Below are 20,720 nucleotides of genomic sequence, written 5' to 3'. Positions count from 1 at the left end.
CAGATTCTCCCACCTATGGAACTTGAAGCTCCTCCAGAGTTACCATGGACCTCTTGGCTGCTTCTCTGATTAATACTCTCCTTGCCCGGCCTGTCAGTTTAGGTGGGCTCCCTTGTCTTAATAGGTTTGAGGGTTGTGCCATACTATTTCCATTTTCGGATGATAGATTGAACAGTACTCAGTGAGATGTTCAAAGCTCAGGATATTTTTTAAGACCTAATCCTGCTTTAAGCTTCTCCACAGCTTTATCTCTGACCTGTCTGGTGTGCTTCTTTGCCTTCATGATGCTTTTTTTTTTCACTAAGGTTCTCTAACAAACCTCTGAGGACTTCACAGAACAACTATATTTATAGTGAGATTAAATTACACACAGGTGGTCTCCATTTACTAATTGGGTGACTTCTGAAAGCAATTGGTTCCACTTTTAGTTAAAGCGGAGGTCAGGTCCACCCTAAAATGGACCTCCGCTCATCGCAATCCCCCCCCCCTCCGGCGCCACAATTGGCACCTTTCAGGGGGGAGGGGGGTGCAGTTACCTGGATAATCCAGGTAACTGCACCCACTTCCGGGATAGCTGTCTGCGGAAAGGGGCGTAGATTACGCCCCTTTCCGCAAGTGCTCGCCCCTTTGCGCAAGTGCCCCGCTGCCTGCTGGGAAACACACAGATCCCAGAGGCAGCGGGGACCGTCCTGATTGCGCTGCCCGACTCGCGCATGCGCAGTAGGGAACCGGGAAATGAAGCCGAAAGGCTCCATTTCCTGATTCCCATACCCAAGATGGCGGCGGCAGCACCCGAGTGTCGATCTAGAGATTGGCTTCGGGTGCCGACATCGCGGGCGCGCTGGACAGGTAAGTGTCACTATTTTAAAAGTCAGCAGCTGCAGTATTTGTAGCTGCTGACTTTAAAAAAAAAAAAAAAACGCGGAGTCCCGGTGGACTCCCGATTTAAGTGTATCAGAGTAAAGGGGGTGAATACAAATGCACACCACACTTTTCAGATATTTATTTGTAAAAAAAATTGAAAACCATTTTTCATTTTCCTTCCACTTTGTGTTGGTCACATAAAATTCCAATAAAATACATTTACGTTTTTGGTTGTAACATGACAAAATGTGGAATATATCAAGAGGTATGAATACTTTTTCAAGGCACTGTATGTGTCGACCAACATTGGGCCTGGATGGCCGGGTGAATATGACCTAAGAAGGTAACTTATTGGACATTTCCTTTCACTTCCTATTGTCTCCAGGACAGTAATTGAAGAGAAGTCTCTGGAACTAGACTAATATGTTTCAGCTCTTCTCTACAATAGAAAAAAATATTGGGCTTTATATACACATTAAAGCTGGCCATACACCAGTAGAATTTAATAAAAAAAAAAAAATAATGTTTTTCAGAATGTTCATTTGATTTTCTAATGGTTAGTGGGGACAAATTGATGATTATTTTTAATGATAGAAATAAGAAAATAGGAAAGGATAGTGAATTTTTCTTATTTCTTATGTGAACAACTACAATTCTAATCATGAATATCATTTCTGTTCTGCAAAAATTGTGAATATTGTGATGTACATGTTCTGGGCACAAAAGAAACATGTTTGTCCTTTCAAGTAGCAGGTGTGAACATAATTTTAATAGGTTACAGCAATTTTGGAGGGAACAAAAAGGCAAAAAAAAAAAACTAACAAAAAAAACACAGCATATACAATTGCTACACAAGCCATATTGTCATAGAATTTTATTAAAAATGACTTTTCCTTTTCAATCTACAGCTGCTGTAAGTGTACAGAAATTCCACAGACTTGTCATTTCCTGCTTGTGTGATTGACTCTCTTATTTTCCCCCGAGGTCTGCAGGTCAGATTTTAGGCATCGTCTGCAGTAGGAATTTTTTATTTTGGTGAGATGACCCCTAATGGTTAAATACTTAAAAAACGTATGCCGTCTCTGTAGATTTTCTTATTAGAAAACTGTAAGTGTATCAGATGATTAATAAGGAAAAGTCACTCCCTTTCACTTTGCACATGGACATAACTAAACATCTTTTTTTTTTCCTTGATAAAATAGAGATACTCTTTAACCACATGCGGCCCGGCTGTCATTTTGCTGTAGGCTCTCCCGTTCTGACTGGATGTCATATGATGTCCTTCAGAACAAGCAGCTCACTCCCAGGGGCACATAGCACTAAGGTCGGTAGTGCAGTGTGTCGCTTCAACACACCGCATCTCCGATCACAATAAAGAGCCTATGATGTAGGCCAGTGATGGCGAACCTTGGCACCCCAGATGTTTTGGAACTACATTTCCCATGATGCACCTGCACTCTGATGTGTAGATGAGCATCATGAGAAATGTAGTTTCAAAACATCTGGAGTGCCAAGGTTCGCCATCACTGATGTAGGCTCTTTACCATGTGATCAGCTGTGTCCAATCACAGCTGATCACAGCATAACTAGAAAGTGCCGGTTATCAGCATTCGTTTCACGCTGACACATGAGTAGAGGAGGGCTGCATTGATAATCAGTGCAGTGATTATCAGTGAAGCCCCATCAGCGATGCCCACCAGTGATGCCCACCAGTTATGCCAAACAGTGCCCGTCAGTGATGCCTATCAGTGCACATCAGTGTCACCTATCAGTGCCCATAAAGGCTGCCCATCAGTGCTGCATATTAGTGCCTCCTCATCAGTTCCCGTCAATGTCACCTTATCAGGGCCTTCTCATCAGTGCCAATCAGTGCCATTAGTGAAAGAGAAAAATTACATATTTACAACATATTATAGCAGAAACGAAGAAAAACTTAATTTTTTTCAAAATTGTCTTTTTTCATTTGTTTAGGAAAAAAAAAAAAAACCCAGTGGTTATTAAATACCACCAAAAGAAAGCTCCATCTGTCTCAAATAAATATGGTAGAAATGTTGTCTGAGTACATGACCGTGAAATTGTTATTCAAAGTGTGACAGCGCCGAAAGCTGGAAGAGGGTGAAAGTGCCTGGTATTGAGGTGATTAAGAGCTCTAGAATAAAATTATGGTAATTGACAAAATCTGCTGGTTTACCATAGATCAAAATATTTTCCACTTCTTACTTGAAAGTAAAGGCCCATACATACGATCAGACTTTTTGACAACAAACATGCAAATTAGCTGTTTTGGAGCAACATCCGACCGTGTGTATGCTCCATCGGACAAACTTTTTTTGGTTTTCATCGGACTTTTGTTGGCTGTGCGAACAGACAAACTTTCTGGCAACAAAAGTCCGATGGAGCAAAGTCTGATCGCGTGTACAGAAAACCATAGGACTTTTGTACAAAGTACAAATAGGCATGCTCAGAACCAATGCAAAAGATCAGACAACAATACAGAAGTTGACCAAAGGTGGCGGTAAAGAGCAGAAAAACCATGTGGTTTGGTGAAAGTTGGCTGAAAAAGTCCTGCTGTGTGTATGCAATACAAGTTCAGGGCCGACGCCCTGTGTACAAAAATCCAAGGGAAAGTTTGTACAAAGTCCTATCGTGTGTATGAGGCTTTAGACTAGTCACTTACATAACAGCATCAGTAAGGGGAGATGTTTAATTTCTCCTGCAGTCCAGACAAGCAGAGAATCCTCAGATGATTCATAGAAGACCATAGCTTGGTCCCCAAAATCAACTGTTAAAAAAAATATTGAGAGAGCTTAAAAGCGAAGTCTGATCAAAACTGAGACAATATTCAAATGGGTACATCAACAACCTGTACTTAAAAAGGAACGAAGAGCGCCAATATTACTGTATGCCTGGATTGTTAATGTCTGTAGACACCTTTATGTTATGGAATGCAGATGGGGCTTATTAGAGTACAAAGAAACCTATGCACATCACTTTTGACCCCAGTGGTATACAGAAAGCCTCCAGATTGCTATGTTGTAGCAACATTCTTTTTAAGTAATTTATACATTTGTATTTTTTATTTTATTTTTTATTTTAGAAAATCACTGTACCTGCAATTTGAAATTGAAGTGACATTTTATTAACCTAAACATATAAAAATGATGTAGTTATTTTAAAATATATTTTTGTACCTTTAAAATGGACCAAAAGCTAATCTCCAGCCTTGCCTTCAGTCTTGCACACAGTTGTTTCCAACCTTATTGACGAGCTAACACAGTGGTCTCCAAACTGCTTGCCTCTGTCCAGTCTTGGGACACTATTCCTCCAACTGACACCAATTATTAAGGCCCATACACACTATCAGACTTTTTGACAACAAACATGCAAAATAGCTGTTTTGGAGCAACATCCGACCGTGTGTACGCTCCATCGGACAAACTTTTTTGGTTTTCATCTGACTTTTGTTGGCTGTGCGAACGGACAAACTTTCTGGCAACAAAAGTCCGATGGAGCAAAGTCTGATCGTGTGTACAGAAAACCATAGGACTTTTGTACAAAGTACAAACAGGCATGCTCAGAACCAATGCAAAAGATCAGACAACAATACAGAAGTTGACCAAAGATGGCAGTAAAGAGCAGAAAAACCACATGATTTGGTGAAAGTTGTCTGAAAAAGTCCTGCGGTGTGTATGCAATACAAGTTCAGGGCCCACGCCCTTTGTACAAAAATCCAAGGGAAAGTTTGTACAAAGTCCTATCGTGTGTATGAGGCTTAAGGCACATTTCCTCCCACTAAAGGCCCGTACACACGGTCGGACTTTTTGACAACAAACATGCAAATTAGCTGTTTTGGAGCAACATCCGACCGTGTGTATGCTCCATTGGACAAACTTTTTTGGTTTTCATCGGACTTTTGTTGGCTGTGCGAACGGACAAACTTTCTGGCAACAAAAGTCCGATGGAGCAAAGTCCGACCGTGTGTATGCAAAAGCATCGGACTTTTGTACAAACAAACACGCATGCTCAGCACCAATGCAAACGATCGAACTACAATACAGAAGTTGACCAAAGGTGGCGCTGGAGTCATTGAACGTCCCTCTTTTGAAGTGGCGTCAGTACGTTGTGACGTCACTACGTTCGTGTTTGTTGTCAAAAAGTCCGATCGTGTGTATGCAATACAAACTTGTGGACCACGCCCTTTGTACAAAAGTCCACGGGAAAGTTTGTACAAAGTCCGATCGTGTGTATGGGGCTTTATACCAACAATGGGGCACTATTAAGCCCCATACACACGATAGGACTGTACAAACTTTCCCTTGGATTTTTGTACAAAGGGCGTCGGCCCTGAACTTGTATTGCATACACACGGCAGGACTTTTTCAGCCAACTTTCACCAAATCATGTGGTTTTTCTGCTCTTTACAGCCACCTTTGGTCAACTTCTGTATTGTTGTCTGATCTTTTGCATTGGTTCTGAGCATGCCTGTTTGTACTTTGTACAAAAGTCCTATGGTTTTCTGTACACACGATCAGACTTTGCTCCATCGGACTTTTGTTGCCAGAAAGTTTGTCTGTTCGCACAGCCAACAAAAGTCCGATGAAAACCCAAAAAGTTTGTCCGATGGAGCGTACACACGGTCGGATGTTGCTCCAAAACAGCTAATTTGCATGTTTGTTGTCAAAAAGTCAGATCGTGTGCATGGGCCTTAACAAAGAAATGTAGCAGCGCTAAAAATAAAAAAATCATAATTTTTCTTCGAACACTTTTTTGAGCACTTGATTTACGAACTTGGTTTAAATATAGAGGGAAAAGTCCCATTATACCTTTTCATTCAAATACTTTTCATTTACTTGATTTACCTATATGATTGTGTTTTTGTACTAATTTTTATACACATATTTTTGCATATAGAGTTTTCTCCATTTATTTACATTGCTCTATATAATATGTAGGTATATGTCTAATATTCATCACTAGTGTCATTCATTTCATTTTTTATTTTTAGCGTCGCTACATTTCTTTGTAATTTAATATTTGTGTGTATCCCACTTTTAGCAGCTGCTTGTTATTTAGTTTGTTATTCGATTTTTGGTTTAGCACGGTATTCCACTTTTTCATTCAATGGGGCACTATTCCTCCCATTGATACCAACCATGGGGCACTATTCCTCTCATTGATACCAACCATGGGGCACTATTCCTCCCATTGATACCAACCATGGGGCACTATTCCTCTCATTGATACCAACCATGGGGCACTATTCCTCCCATTGATACCAACATGGGGCACTATGCCTACCATTAATACCAACCATGGGGCACTATTCCTTCCACTGACTCCTTCAATGGGACATTATTCCTCCCACTGACACAGTCAATGGCGCACTATTCCTCCCATTGATACCAACTATGGGGAACTATTCCTTCCACTGACACCAACCATGGGGCACTATTCCTCCCATTAATACCAACCATGGGGCACTATTCTTTCTGCTAAAACCAACAATGGGGCATTACTCACACTGGCCACAGTCCGGCCCCCTTAAAACCTGAAGGACAGTAAACTGGCCCTTTGTTTAAAAAGTTTGGTGACCCCCTGGTCTAAAGGACAACCGGCATCCTAAAGCCCTTTTTTCTCAGATACTTCAATCATCACACCTGGTCTGCATGCAAATACAACCTACTTAGCAATGCCCATCCCCTCAAACTGATATTCAACCATCGAGGCATTTGGATATATACATAACTCCTTCCAAGAGTCATTGCTTGCATTAGGCAAAGTGCACAAAGGCAGGGATCTGTGATGTTTAATGATTAAATCTCTTCATATTTGTTTGACATACGTTGCCCTTCCAGTGCTCCTTGCTACAAAGACTAGTTATAGGTTGGGGCAGTGGCCACTTTTTTGCTATGTGATGTTTGCAGCATCCTGCTGTGGTGTAGGTCACTTTGCCACCCCCACGTACCAGCCCTGATCTGCCTGCATTGCATAGAGAAGCACAAAGATCCAGAGGTCATGTCAATAAGATATGAACAAAAATAGAAAGGTTTTATTTAAAACTTGAACTGGTATAAGGCCCTGTTCACACCTGAGTGATTTTCTGCTTGAAGCTTCTAACTCTAAAACGCTCGACAACCCAAATCCCATTTATTTCAATGGCCCCTATCCACATATGAGCATTTTGTCGCCTGAAACAAAACGCCTGTAGCTCAAAAAAGTACATGAGCTTCTTTTTTTGGCAGATTACAAGCGTTTTTGGCCCCATAGGCTTCAATAGAAATGCCTGACTTGAGTGTTTTTTATGAGCGTTTCGCTGCTCATTTTCTGCTTAAACAGCAGCTCGCCACCCCTAATTTCTTCTCCTTCCCCTAATGCTTAACAAAAACACCTGATGCTGTAATACGCTTCTAAAAAGCTGCAAAAACGCTTAAAAAACACCCAAAAAACACCAGTAAATCGCACCGCTCAAGTGTGAATGGAGCCTTAATGAGGGAGGAACCAGGCAAGGCACAATATAAGCAAATTTAACTTCAGTGTTAAGTATAGAAAGCACTGCTTTAGGGTAAATAAAAACAGAAACTTATAGAATGAAAAAAAAAAAAAAACACAGAACACATTTCTATTTTGTTATATTACTTACGTATGCCATAGTTGAACCTATACATTGATTTTCGCCCTGTGATCACATTTTTCCTGTAGAGGATTGTACGTTATAATATTTAGTTGATAAAGAACATAAATTTCAGGCTCAATTTACAAAAGTATAAAATACTGGGGTGGATTTACTAAAGGCAAGTAGACAGTTGCTCCAGTGCTTAGTAAATGAGGTATAACTTCACTTTGGAAAGAATACCCAATCACATGCAAGGAAAATTAAAAAAACAGCATTTATGGTTGCACATGATTGGATGATGGAAGTCAGCAGAGCCTCAGCTCATTTACTAAGCTCAGAAGCAACTGCACTTTTAAAGTGCACAGTCTATTTGCCGTTAGTAAATCCACCCAGCTGTGTTCTTTCTCGTGCTTTATTGGCCTTTTTATGATCAAATATACGGTAAGAGTTTAATAGTTTCAATTCAGCAAAGCCATAACAACACAAATCAGATGAAAAAACTGTGCACATTCTATAACGTTGATCTTATAGGTATTTTGCACCTAAGGCCCCATTCCACTATAGCCAACTCAGACATCGCATGTGATTCGCACCTGCACTGCTGTGCCGTTCACATGCAATGTCTGTACAATGCGAGTTCAGCCATACAGTTATGGCTGAACTCACATTGGGTGTACATAGCACTGGAATCACATTGGAATCGGATCGCATGGGTGTTCACACCCATGCGATCTGATTCCTGTTTGAATCCACGGTTCGCACTGCGATCTGTGAACCTCTCTGGGGGTGTCATTAACATTGTATTGACAACCGCAGCGGCTCGCAGAGGGCAGTGTGAGCTGCCTGTGGGAGAGATGCGATGCGGGAACTGGTTCCCGCATCGATATATTGCGAACCCAAGCTGAAGCTTGAAGCTCCAAAATGCTGGAGGGGAAAAAAAAAACGATTATTCTATATGGAATTGGTTCACAACCCCACTTCAAGTTGCCTGAAGCTCAAAAAAAGTTCTGGAGCTTTTTTTTGCGCATTTTTATTCCCATAGAAATGAATGGAAACACACTATCATTTTTTTTAAGGGTTAGGGGTTAAGGTTAACTAATTATTTATTATTACTTAGTATTCATTTATTGAAGTCATTTATTATTTATTTATGAATATGTTTTATATTTTGTGTATTTATTTTACATTTATTTATTAATTTATTATTATTAATTGTATTTATTTATTTATTAGTAGTAGTATTAACACCCTAACAAAAATAATAACCCTAACCCCCTTTTTAGTTCATAACCCCTAATCCTAACCCTAACCCCAACTCCTAATCCTTACCTTAACTCTTAAAATTGTAATAAATGAATAATGATAATAAAAAAATAAAAAAATAAAAGCTAATGGAAAAGCTAAAAAATCTGAAATGTCTAGCAACAAATTATACAACAGATAATAGTTTTCTCTATTGGCTAATAAAAAAAAGACCAAAGTTCAAAGACGCTGTATATAAATGTGAAAAAATAATGCATAAAAACTGCTGAAAAATGCTCAAAGTGTAGATGCAGCATAAGAATCTACTGACATTTTTTTTTTGTTTTTTTTTACCTGTCTTTTCTCTCCCTAAAGTGGAACTTCACTTAAAATAGAAAGTGGCGAGTTACTTCTTGTCTAGGCGAGAAGAGCAGAAGTTGACCCCCCCAGCCAACAAACTCCTGGGACAGAGGCCCCAAGAGACTGCGGAACCAGTGTGAAAATGCAGCGCATCTTGAATCTGCACAGTGGGGAGCCAGCTGTAAAACAACCGGAAGTCGCATCCAGATTCCCATAGTCATGATGGCAGTGCCAGGGACCTGAAGATTGGCAAGGAACCAACCCGAGCGCTAGATCCCTGGGCTGGTCAGTGTCCGTTTAGTAAAAGTCAGCAGCTACAGTATTTTTAGGGTCCGTTCACACAGGGGCAACTTGGGATCCGACTTCAAGTCGCCCCAAGTGGCCTCAGGTCGGACAACATTTAAAAACCAATGTAAGTGAATGAGAGCTGTCTTAATGCACACTACTGAAGTCGCTCCGACTTCAAATGAAGTCCCTGTACTACTTGAATCCGACTTGTAGGCGACCGGTACCCATTGATTTCAATGGAGGTCGCCTCCAAGTCGGATTTCTGTTTATACGGAGGCGACTTTGACAGAATTATTAGCTCTGAAGGGGGAATTCCACGCCAAATTTCTGAAAAAAATTTGGCGTGGGTTCCCCCTCCGAGAGCATACCAGGCCCTTAGGTCTGGTATGGATTCCAAGGGGAAGCCCCGACGCCGAAAAAACGGCGTGGGGGTCCCCCCAGATCCACACCAGACCCTTATCCGAGCACGCTACCCGGCCGGCCAGGAAAGGGGGTGGGGACGAGCGGGCGGCCCCCCCCTCCTGAGCCGTACCAGGCCGCGTGCCCTCAACATGGGGGGGTGCCTTGGGGGAGGGGGGGCGTGCGGCCCCCCCACCCCAAAGCACCTTGTCCCCATGTCGATGAGGACAAGGGCCTCTTCCCGACAACCCTGGCCGTTGGTTGTCGGGGTCTGCGGGCGGGGGGCTTATCGGAATCCGGGAGCCCCCTTTAATAAGGGGGCCCCCGGATACCAGCCCCCCACCCTATGTGAATGAGTATGGGGTACAATGTACCCCTACCCATTCACCTGTGAAAAAAAGTACAAAAAAAACACAACACAGGGAAAAAATATTTTATTGCACAGCTCCGGGGGTCTTCCGTCTTCGGGGGTCTTCTCACCGGACTCCTCCGCTATCTTCTTGTAGCTCTTTTGCTAGCGGAGGAGTCCGGCTTTCTTCCTCGCCGCCGGCCTCTTCTCCCGACTTCGGGGGTCTTGTCCCCCTCTTCGGTTCTGCTGCCGGGCCACCGCGCCTTCTTATAGCTCTTTTACAGGCGGTGGCCCGGTCTTCTGTCGCCGCCGCCTTCCGTTCTTCTCCTTCTTCTTCTCCTGGAGATGTTGACTCGACGAGCTCTCCGGCCGCAATGCCAGGGACGCGCTGCGCTGCCACTTATATAGGGACAATGGGGCGGTGTCACATGGGTTGATGTCACATGGGTTGGTCACATGGGTTGATGTCACATGGTGACCCCACCCCCTTACCATGTGACATCAACACATGTGACCAACCCATGTGACATCAACCCATGTGACACCGCCCCATTGTCCCTATATAAGTGGCAGCGCAGCGCGTCCCTGGCATTGCGGCCGGAGAGCTCGTCGAGTCAACATCTCCAGGAGAAGAAGAAGGAGAAGAACAGAAGGCGGCGGCTGCGACGGCGGCGACAGAAGACCGGGCCACCGCCTGTAAAAGAGCTATAAGAAGGCGCGGTGGCCCGGCAGAAGAACCGAAGAGGGGGACAAGACCCCCGAAGTCGGGAGAAGAGGCCGGCGGCGAGGAAGAAAGCCGGACTCCTCCGCTAGCAAAAGAGCTACAAGAAGATAGCGGAGGAGTCCGGCGAGAAGACCCCCGAAGACGGAAGACCCCCGGAGCTGTGCAATAAAATATTTTTTCCCTGTGTTGTGTTTTTTTGTACTTTTTTTCACAGGTGAATGGGTAGGGGTACATTGTACCCCATACTCATTCACATAGGATGGGGGGCCGGTATCCGGGGGCCCCCTTATTAAAGGGGGCTCCCGGATTCCGATAAGCCCCCCGCCCGCAGACCCCGACAACCAACGGCCAGGGTTGTCGGGAAGAGGCCCTTGTCCTCATCGACATGGGGACAAGGTGCTTTGGGGTGGGGGGGCCGCACGCCCCCCCTCCCCCAAGGCACCCCCCCATGTTGAGGGGGCACGCGGCCTGGTACGACTCAGGAGGGGGGGCGCCCGCTCGTCCCCACCCCCTTTCCTGGCCGGCCGGGTAGCGTGCTCGGATAAGGGTCTGGTGTGGATCTGGGTGGACCCCCACGCCGTTTTTTCTGAGTCGGGGCTTCCCCTTGGAATCCATACCAGACCTAAGGGCCTGGTATGCTCTCGGAGGGGGAACCCACGCCAAATTTTTTTCAGAAATTTGGCGTGGAGTTGCCCCTTGAGCTCATTCTCTGCTTGGCCACGGCAAAAGTCGCCTGGCCTGGGGCGACTTGTAAGTCGTCCCAAGTCAGGTTGAAGTCATCACAAGTCGTCTTGAAGTCGTCCCAAGTCGCGCTGTGATCTTAACTCAAGTCGTGTCCAAGTTGCCTCACTCAAGTCGCCTACAAGTCGTGTTGCCCCTGTGTGAACGGACCCTTAGATACTGACTTTTAATTTTTTTTACAAACGACTGGAATTCTTATTTATTCATAAATACTTACCTTAATTTTCTCTCTTTTGCTCTGTTAAATATATCATTGCAAGTGTTTTGTTATATCTGTTTAATAACTGCAAAAAAAATTTAATGATCCAATGGTCTCCAGACTATGGCCCGGGGGCCAGATGTGACCCTTGGGGCACTATTTTCATCCACTGATACCAAACAATGGGGCCTAATTCCCCCCGCTAACACCAATGAAGGAGCAGAATTCCTTCCAATGACACCAACAATGGGGCCTAATGGCACCAATGATAGGGCACAATTGTTATTATTATTATACAGGATTTATGCTAACACTTTTTGCAGCGCTTTACAATGCAAAAGCGAGACAATACAGTTATAATACAATAAAATACAAGAGGATCAAGAGAGCCCTGTTTAGATTACAATCTAATAGGGTGGGGCAGGTGGTACAAAAGGTTGTAACTGTGGGGAATGAGCTGTTAGAAGTGATAAAAGATTAGTTGGAGGCATGATAGGCTTCCCTGAAGAGATGTGATTTCAGGGATCGCCTGAAGGTAGCAAGAGTAGGGGATAGCTGATCAGGTTGAGGTAGCAAGTTACAGAGGATGGGAGAGGCTCTGGAGATGAGCATGTGAGGAGGAGATGAGGGATCTTTAGAGTAGGAGGTCTTGGGAGCAGTGGAGAGGTGTCAGGGCTGGCTCAGCCCTTCTTTTTCTGAGCTGGCCACTCAGCTGTCAGCTAATTGCCAGCTCTCATCTCTCTCCACAGTTAACCAGCTGTTTTGGATATTCTCGTCAGTCATGCCTACTTAAAGATCTCAAGCTAACTTCATTCCTGCCTTCGCCTTGGTCACATCACAAGAAACCATCTCCTGCATTCCTGTTTAAAGACTGGCTTTGCCAACATCCCTTCTGGCTCCTTATCCTGCTTGCTGTTCCTCTACTTGGATCCCTGACTTCTGGCCTGGGTGATTACCCGATCCGGTTACTGACTCTGGCTATGCTTTGACTAAACTTACTCTATTTACCTTTTTATTTTTATTAATAAACAAGTATGATTTTTCTGTACTTCTGGTACCAGTCTGGTTCATGGTTTCTGACAAGAGGACGATTTGGGTGATATTTGGAGACAAGATTGGTGATGTAGCTCGGGGCAAACTTGTGAATGACTTTGTATGTTGGTTAGTATTTTGAATTTAATTCACTGGGTGATTGGTAGCCAGTGTAGTGATCGGAGGAGAGGGTTGGCAGACGCTGAATGGTGGGTAAGGTAGATAGGTCTGGCGGAAGCATTCATGATAGATTGAAGAGGGGATAGCCTATGGAGAGGCAGTCCAATGAGAAGGGAGTTGGAATAGTCAAGGTGAGAGATAACAAGGGAGTGAATGAGGAGCTTGGTGGTTTCATTTGTTAAAAAGGGGAGAATTTTAGAGATGTTACGGAGGTGAATTCTACAAAGTTTTAACAATGATTGGATTTGAGGCTGAAAGGACAAGTCAGAGTCTAGAATTACACCGAGTACCCTGGCATGAGGGGAGGGACTGATGGTTACACTGTTGATTTTGATGGAAAAGTCATGGATTTAGTTTAAGGAAGTGGTGTGACGTCCATGCTGATATGTCAGTTAGTAAGTTAGTAATGTGAGAGGAGACTGAAGGAGTGAGGTGAGGAGTAGACAGATAGATTTGGGTGCCATCGGCATATAAGTGGTATTGGAGGCCGTGGGCGGTTATCAAGTGGCCAAAGGAGGAGGTGTAGATAGGGAAGAGAAGGGGTCCAAGAACAGAGCCTTGGGGGACCCTCACAGAAAGGGTCAATGGAGAGGAGGAGACAGAGTTGTAGGTAACACTGAAGGAGCGCTGTGATAGGTAGGCAGAGAACCAGGATAGAGCAGAACCTTGGAGGTCAAGGGAATGGAGTTTATTGAGAAGGAGCGGGTGGTCAATAGTATCAAAGGCCACAGAGAGGTCCAGTAGTAGGAGTATGCAGTAATGGGTGTTGGTTTTAGCAGTTAGTGAGTTTTAGTAAGGCAGTTTCCGTGGAGTGCTGTGAGCAAAAGCCAGACTGTAAGGGGTCAAGAAGGTTATTTTTACTGAGGCAGGAGCTAAGACGATTGTAGACTAAGTTTAGAGGTGAATGGGAGCAATGAGATGGGTCCTAAGTTATTCAGGTTGGGGGGGTCCAGTGAGGCTTTTTTAGTATGGGAGTGATGCGCATGTTTTAGAGGAGAGAGGAAGGTGCCACTAGAGAGAGGGAGTGATTGAATATGTGCATGAGAGAGCATAGGATAGAAGAAGAGGGTGACCGTAGTAGTTGTGAGGGGACAGGATCCAGGGTACAATTGGTTAATTGGGCATCTGAGAAAAGTTTTGTAACCTCTTCAGTAGTAACTAGTTCAAAAGAGGAGAGTGTTGAATGTGCTGGTAAGCAAGGTATGTGGGTTGGGGAAGAGGTACGCACAGTGGATGTGTCCTCAGGAATTGCATCAATCTTGTCTTTGAAGTGATTGGCAATCTCATGGGCAATGAGTGAGTTAGTGGGTAGAGGGGGTGGGGAACGAAGCAGAGATTTAAAGGTTGAGAAGAACCAACGGGGACTGGATGACAAGGTATTAATAAGAGAAACAAAGTAGGCTTGTTTGGCAGCATGGAGGCAGAAATTGTATTTTAGAAGGGCAGATTTATATAGGGTGAAGTCCTGCAGGCATTTGGTTTTACGCCACAGTCATTCAACAGCACGGTAATGACACCAACAATGGGGCACAATTTCTCCCACTGACACAGATGACGGGGCATTGTTTATTCCCACTGATGTTGGGACCAATTCTACTACCAATGGCCACAGTCCGCCCCCCCTTAAGTCTGACTGGCCCTTTGTTTAGAAAGTTTGGAGACCCCTGATCTAGTCAGAAATGCAGAGTTGTCCTGTGCACAGAGTAATTAGTCCTCCCTGTTCTCATCTTAGGGCTACAGAACAATTAGCCTTTTTGTTGTGGAGAAAAGGGGGTGGAAGTCGAGTAGCTTGGCAAAAGACAACTAGGCAGGGCTGTCACCACTCAATCCACAAAAATGCTGTGTGTTGTCAGCCCAAAACAAACAGGAAACTTGGAAAATGTGCATGTACTGCAGATGTATACTACACATGTTGTTTTTCTTTATTTTTGCCTTGAAATGCACTTTAAACTACCTCTTAAGTCAGGCTAGCAGGACGTTTGGGTCAAATATATATTTTTTTATATATGTACAGTATTACTGCTAGTTAAATGACAATATTAAGTGATAATATGCTAAGGTGGGGTTATTTATATAATAACACATTTTCTTGTTAGAATGTGCCTTGTTTAGAAAGATTAAGCTATTAGAACATGGGTGCTCAACCTGTGGCCCTCCAGCTGTTGCGGAACTACAAAACCCATCATGCCTCTGCCTTTGGGAGTCATGCTTGTAACGGTCAGCCTTGCAATTCCTCATGGGACTTGTAGTTCTGCAACAGCTGCAGGGCCACAGGTTGAGCACCCATGTATTAGAACAATACTCGGAATCAAGGACGAGCCATAAGCACTCGGTCTTGTAAAATTTGCGTTCGTAATGGAGATATCACATCGGCTCCCCATACCTCTTGTACGTCACTACGTTTGTAATTGTTGGCCTACATTTGTGTGACCGTTGTTTATGCAAGACAAGTTGAAGCCAACACCCTTCAAACAAAATTCCACGGTTTTGTTATCGGAAAGTCCGATCGTGTGTACAAGGCTTAAAACATCAAGACCTACAGCCAGGGCAGGACTTAGGGTGGTGGGGGCCCCTGGGCTTGAGTCACTTTCGGGCCCTACCTTCTATACATTACCGTATTTATCAGTGTATAACACACACCGGCGTATAACACGCACCCCAAGTTTAGGAGGGAATTTTAAGGAAAAAAGCTTTTAGGAGGGAAATGTAAGTGAAAAAACTTACATTTAAATGCCCATCAATGCAGCCTTATCAGTGTCCAACTGCAGCCTTGTCAGTGTCATTGCAGCCTTGTCAGTGTAGCCTTGTCATTTGCAGCCTTTTTATTGCAGTCTTGAATTTTAAAAATGGTGCCCAGGGGCGTAACTATAGGGGGTGCAGCAGTTGCGACCGCAACCGGGCCCTGTGATGCAGGGGGCCCATGCAGCCCCCTCTACATATGGCTGCTCTTTAGTTGTGCATTCCCCGCATGACCTGTGTCCTCAGCCGGCTCCTCAGAGTACCCCTCTCCTGCTCCATGCATTGCCACTCAGTCCGATGTCTGTTCTCCCCAGCCAGAGTCCCTCCCACCCCGAGTCCGGCCCACTCTGCACTGCAAACTTTTCCCGGGTAAACAAACTTTAAGCACACAGATGCAGTGCAGCCCTATGAGAGCCGGCTCCCCGGAGAACACTGCAGGCTTGTCTGCCAGCCCCTCTCCTCCCCCGTCATACACAGATGATGAAAGGTCTTTCTGGGAGATAAGCTGATCGCCCGTGCAGCACACTGGATGGAGCCCAGGCCAACATGGATGAGTGCATGGCCTACAGCTTGGTCATGGTGAGTGAGAGGACCCCATCCCCCACACACCATTACATACCCCCTCCATCTCCCCCTGGGGACAGGGACCCCTTCTCACGTGGGGACAGGGACCCCCACTTCCCCTGGGGACAGGGACCCCTTCTCACCTGGGGGCAGTAACTTCATCTGCCCTGGAGAAAAGGACCTCATCTCTTCTGGGGACGGGGACCCCATCCTGCCTAGGGACAGTCCCCCAATGGGGCACCTAAAAATAAATAAAAATAAAAATACTGATACCAGTGGTGGAACTGCAGGGCTCACAAAGGTCATACCTGTGACCACGCCCTGGAGTTCGACCGCCGGACTCGGAGGGAAGGGCCCTGGCTGGGGTTCAGGGGGGCCCTTCATGGTTTCTTGCATTGGGGCCCTGAAGGTTCTAGTTACGCCACTGATGGTGCCGCCGAGATACAGAGTCCTGTGTATCTCGGGGGCTCTCCGGTCCTCCCGGTGGCCCTCGGCGGCTCTCGGGTCCTCTCGACAGCTCTCAGGTCCTCTCGCAGTCCCGAGCGGAGCCGAGAGTAGCTGAGAGTTCTCGGCTCGGCTCACAGTCACACCCAGTCCCTGTGTTATATCCATCATAGGGTGGGACTGTGAGCGTAGCCGAGCTGAGTACACTTGGCTATGTATCTCGGCGGGGCCCCGTATTGGGTGGGGCCCATGGGCTTGAGTCAAGCCCAATGGTAAGTCCTGCCCTGCCTACAGCTTATGCACAGACATGCATGGTGTTTGAAGCAAACCATTCACAGTGAGCAGAAGCTGTTGTTTTCCTCATTCAGGTCTGAATAAGGTGCCTATTGAGGAGAGCAGTAAAGAATGTGTGGGGTGGTGAAAAAAAAAAAAGAAAAGTTTTTTGAGAAAGAATCATTTATAAAAATATAAGGCTTTCAACAGTTAAACAGTCATTTTATGGTAGGAAACAATTCCACACCTAAGCAATATTTTGAGGTATCTGAGTCTCTTTAGGGACTCTCTAGTGGTCTGACACGTCCCCTGCATTATCACAACTCCTAATCTCAGGTCATCGATGTTCTCACTCCCTGCTGATTGGATAGAAGTAGTTGTGACTGGGCATGAGCCTTGTTGGACTGTTGGAGATAGACCGCTGCATTCCCACAGATCTCAGCATTCCTTATTTTTATTTTACTACCAGGCAAAGAGAGTTTGGGGTAGTGCTGGAGAGCTTGTAATTAAAATTATAAAACCAAAAAGAGGCTATTAATGCGCCCTCACTATTTTTTTAGGATTATTTAGGATTTAAACAATTAAATGGCAGTAATATAGACACATCTTACCCTTCTCCCAGTGATACTGTCACTCTGTCCCCATCCACCATAAAGTGAATCTCTGTTGAAATGTCAATATCATGTTTTAGAACAACTGAGGCACCAGCAACCATCTTCCATTTACCTTCCAACTGAAAAGTAGAAGTAATACATATTTAAAATATTAACATATATACACCATATTACTACAATTATTGGGGCGCCTACCCTTACATTCAAATTAACTTTAATGGTGTCCCAGTCTTAGTCCATAGGGTTCAATATTGAGTTGGCCCACCCTTTGCAGCTATAGCAGCTTCAACTCTTCTGTCCACAAGGTTTAGGAGTGTGTCTATGGGAATGAGTGACCATTCTTCCAGAAGTGCTGCGAGTTCAGGCACTGATGTTGTGCGAGAAGGCCTGGCTCACATTCTCCACTCTAATTAATTCCAAAGCTGCTCTATCGGGTTGAGTCAAGTTCCCCCACCCCAAACTCGCTCATCCATGTCTTTATGGACCTTGAATTTGAGCACTGGTGCACAGTCATGTTGGAACAGGAAGGGGCCATCCCCAAACTGTTCCCACAAAGTTGGGAGCATGAAATTGTCCAAAATGTCTTGGTATGCTGACGCCTTAAGAGTTCCCTTCAGGGGGGGCGTGGCCTGGTGATGTGCTAGAGCAGACGTGTGCTCTGTGAGCTCCGAGGCCGACACCGAGAAATATACATAAAATCATCCAAAAACTCATATTTTTCCTACCTGAGTGATGGGCCGGCGGACGGGCAAGTCTCTGCCCAAGAAAGGAGCCTCGACGGGGTCGATTAAGCGATTCCTTTCCGTGGAACCGGACGAGGTGGAAGAGCAGGACGACCTAGGCCGCAAGCCGCGGAGTAGAGTGGATTCCGCATCCCGCGATGGGCCGGACCGGAGGTCGCGCTCGCCCGAGTCCTCGGCGGGCTCGGGGGCCGAGGGTGAGTCACATCCTTCCGCCGGAGCGGCGCCGAGAGTGAGCGATCTCCCTACCACCTCCGATCTCGCCGCCATGCTTCTGAACCTCGAGCGGGTCATCAGGAAGGAGGTCTCCGCAGTTCGTTCGGATCTCTCACAAGTATTGGTTCGTGTTGAAGAGTCGGAGCAACGTCTCGATCGCCACGCGAACGCTATTCGATCCCTCCAGGCGACTACACGTCAACTTGCCATTTCGCATCGTACGACCGTTTACAAGATCGAAGATCAAGAGAATCGTAACAGACGTAATAACGTTCGGATTCGGGGACTTCCCGAAGCGACTGGAGACGACGATCTGTTACCATCCGTTCGGGGCATTTTTAATAGCCTTCTGGGACGAGCACCTGACGCCCCTTTGAAGATTGACCGGGTGCACAGGGCACTCCGCCCACGCAATCTTGCTACAGACGTCCCACGGGACATTATTTGCCGGGTCCACCATTATCCTGAAAAGGAACTGATTATGCAGAAAGCTAAGGGAGCTAATCCGTTTGATTTTCATGGGGCGATGCTATCCTTTTTCCCAGATCTAGCTAAAGAAACCTTGGATCGACGCAGGGCCTTAAGGCCCCTCACGGAACTGCTCCGGGCGGCGTCCATTAAATATAGGTGGGGCTTCCCTGCGGCCTTGATCGCATCTAGAGATGGCAAAACCGCAATACTTCGATTTCCGGAGGAGCTGTCCAAATTCTGCACGGATATGTCCGTTCCTACCCCAGAACTACCTGGATGGCATGAAGGCATCCCGCCCCTGCCCGCTGGGACCGACCAGGGCTGGCAGAGAGTGAGCCGTGCCCGCCGTACTTCTGCACCTGATTGCCGCCCTTGAAAGGGCATCCTGCCCACCAACTTGTTCAGCTTGGTTACCTGTTCAGGACGTCTATTTGCATCTGTGGGGCATACCGCCTGAATGTTTCCTTTACTAAGTTTGTGCGAGGAAGCTGACCGCCTCTGGCGACAACGTGTTTTTGCAGGTCAGGGCTGAGCACCCCTAGGGGGCCCTCAGTCTGGATATGAACATCGCTGCACTTTTGCCCTTTGTCTTTTTATTGGCGTGACATTTCTTCATCTTCCTCGCTGTGCCTCTGGAGCGTATCTGACTCATGGTTCCCCTCTCCCCCCCCCCATTGGGTACCCTACCGCCTCAGTTTTATACCAATATTGTTCTGTACAGGCGCTTTAGGTTTTGGATGATGTTATTCATAGATTTTGTCGCCTGGGTGTCGGCACCGGACCGCGGGGCGCTGCCTTGGCCCTTTATGGTGTGGTTTGCGCCCGGCTGCCTGCGTCCCGCCTCCCCCTTTTTGAGCGGGGGCTGCCCGGCGCGGGGCCTCGGCGTCCGTTCCCCCGTTGGGGTGGCGGGCGTGGGGGCCCTGTGGCGGTCACGCAGCCCGCTCTTGCACGGCATAGTAATGCGTGCACTAATGGCTGTTTCTCGACAGCACCTTTTTTGGTTCAATTTGTTTTTCCCACTAAGGTGGGGCCTTGTATTTTTTTGTTGCCTTTCTCTCTCCTGTCCTCTTCTCTTTCACCTTTTCTGTCTACTGCCTCCACCTCCTCTGTTCCCCTCCCCCCTCTCTGGCGGCAGACCGCCTTGGTATTGTATTGATAATGTTGTGGTGATCGCGGTTCCTCCTCCTGAGACCCCATGGCTACTGTGAACATTGTATCTTTTAATGTACGGGGCCTATACGCCCCAGGGAAGAGACACAATTTATATAGGGAACTGGACCGTTTGCGGGGGGACGTGGTCTTCCTCCAGGAGACCCACCTCACGCAGACGACTCGAGTTAGGTTACACTCACCACAGTACCCTACGTGGTACTACAGCCTCTCGGACATCTCTAAAGCCAAGGGTGTGGCCATCGGGCTTCGTAGGGGAACCGCGTTCACGTTTGAGGAAATGTTGTGTGATCCTGCGGGACGTTTTCTGTTTCTGCGGGGCACCTTGGGCAGCATGCAGTGTACTTTGGCCACCTTATACTCCCCTAACAAAAACCAGGTGCGTTTCTTGGCTTCCACACTTAGCTCCCTGCGGAACTTTGCACGTGGATGCATTCTCCTAGCGGGCGATTTTAATGTTCCCTTGGAGCCTACTCTGGACACCTCTAGGGGTGGTTC

The 20,720-nt window shown here is 46.1% G+C and overlaps 1 protein-coding gene and 1 long non-coding RNA gene across 4 annotated transcripts in view; one reads left to right on the top strand and one right to left on the bottom strand.

Annotated features, from left to right (window-relative positions):
- Window positions 1-12,827, top strand: part of LOC143983365 (uncharacterized) — a 33,704-nt gene extending 20,877 nt beyond the window's left edge. For both annotated transcript variants that reach the window (XR_013274598.1, XR_013274599.1), the window contains exons 3-4: window positions 9,095-9,364; window positions 12,529-12,827. This is a non-coding gene — a long non-coding RNA (uncharacterized LOC143983365). The remainder of the gene's footprint in view (window positions 1-9,094; window positions 9,365-12,528) is intronic.
- LOC143983352 (uncharacterized) overlaps window positions 1-20,720 on the bottom strand; it is a 59,650-nt gene that overhangs the window by 1,702 nt on the left and 37,228 nt on the right. Inside the window, exons 7-9 of one of the 2 annotated variants that reach the window (XM_077482928.1) lie at window positions 17,623-17,744; window positions 7,505-7,557; window positions 3,542-3,646 (exon numbers count right to left, since the gene is read on the bottom strand). In XM_077482928.1, the coding sequence (XP_077339054.1) occupies window positions 3,542-3,646; window positions 7,505-7,557; window positions 17,623-17,744 (280 nt within the window). The remainder of the gene's footprint in view (window positions 1-3,541; window positions 3,647-7,504; window positions 7,558-17,622; window positions 17,745-20,720) is intronic. The other variant, XM_077482937.1, reaches the window with a different exon arrangement.

The sequence above is a fragment of the Lithobates pipiens genome, unplaced genomic scaffold (genome assembly GCF_037356315.1).
Source record: "Lithobates pipiens isolate NorthernLeopardFrog02 unplaced genomic scaffold, aLitPip1_a1.2 Scaffold_1, whole genome shotgun sequence".
NCBI lineage: Eukaryota > Metazoa > Chordata > Amphibia > Anura > Ranidae > Lithobates > Lithobates pipiens.
This window is presented reverse-complemented; position numbering and strand designations above follow the sequence as displayed.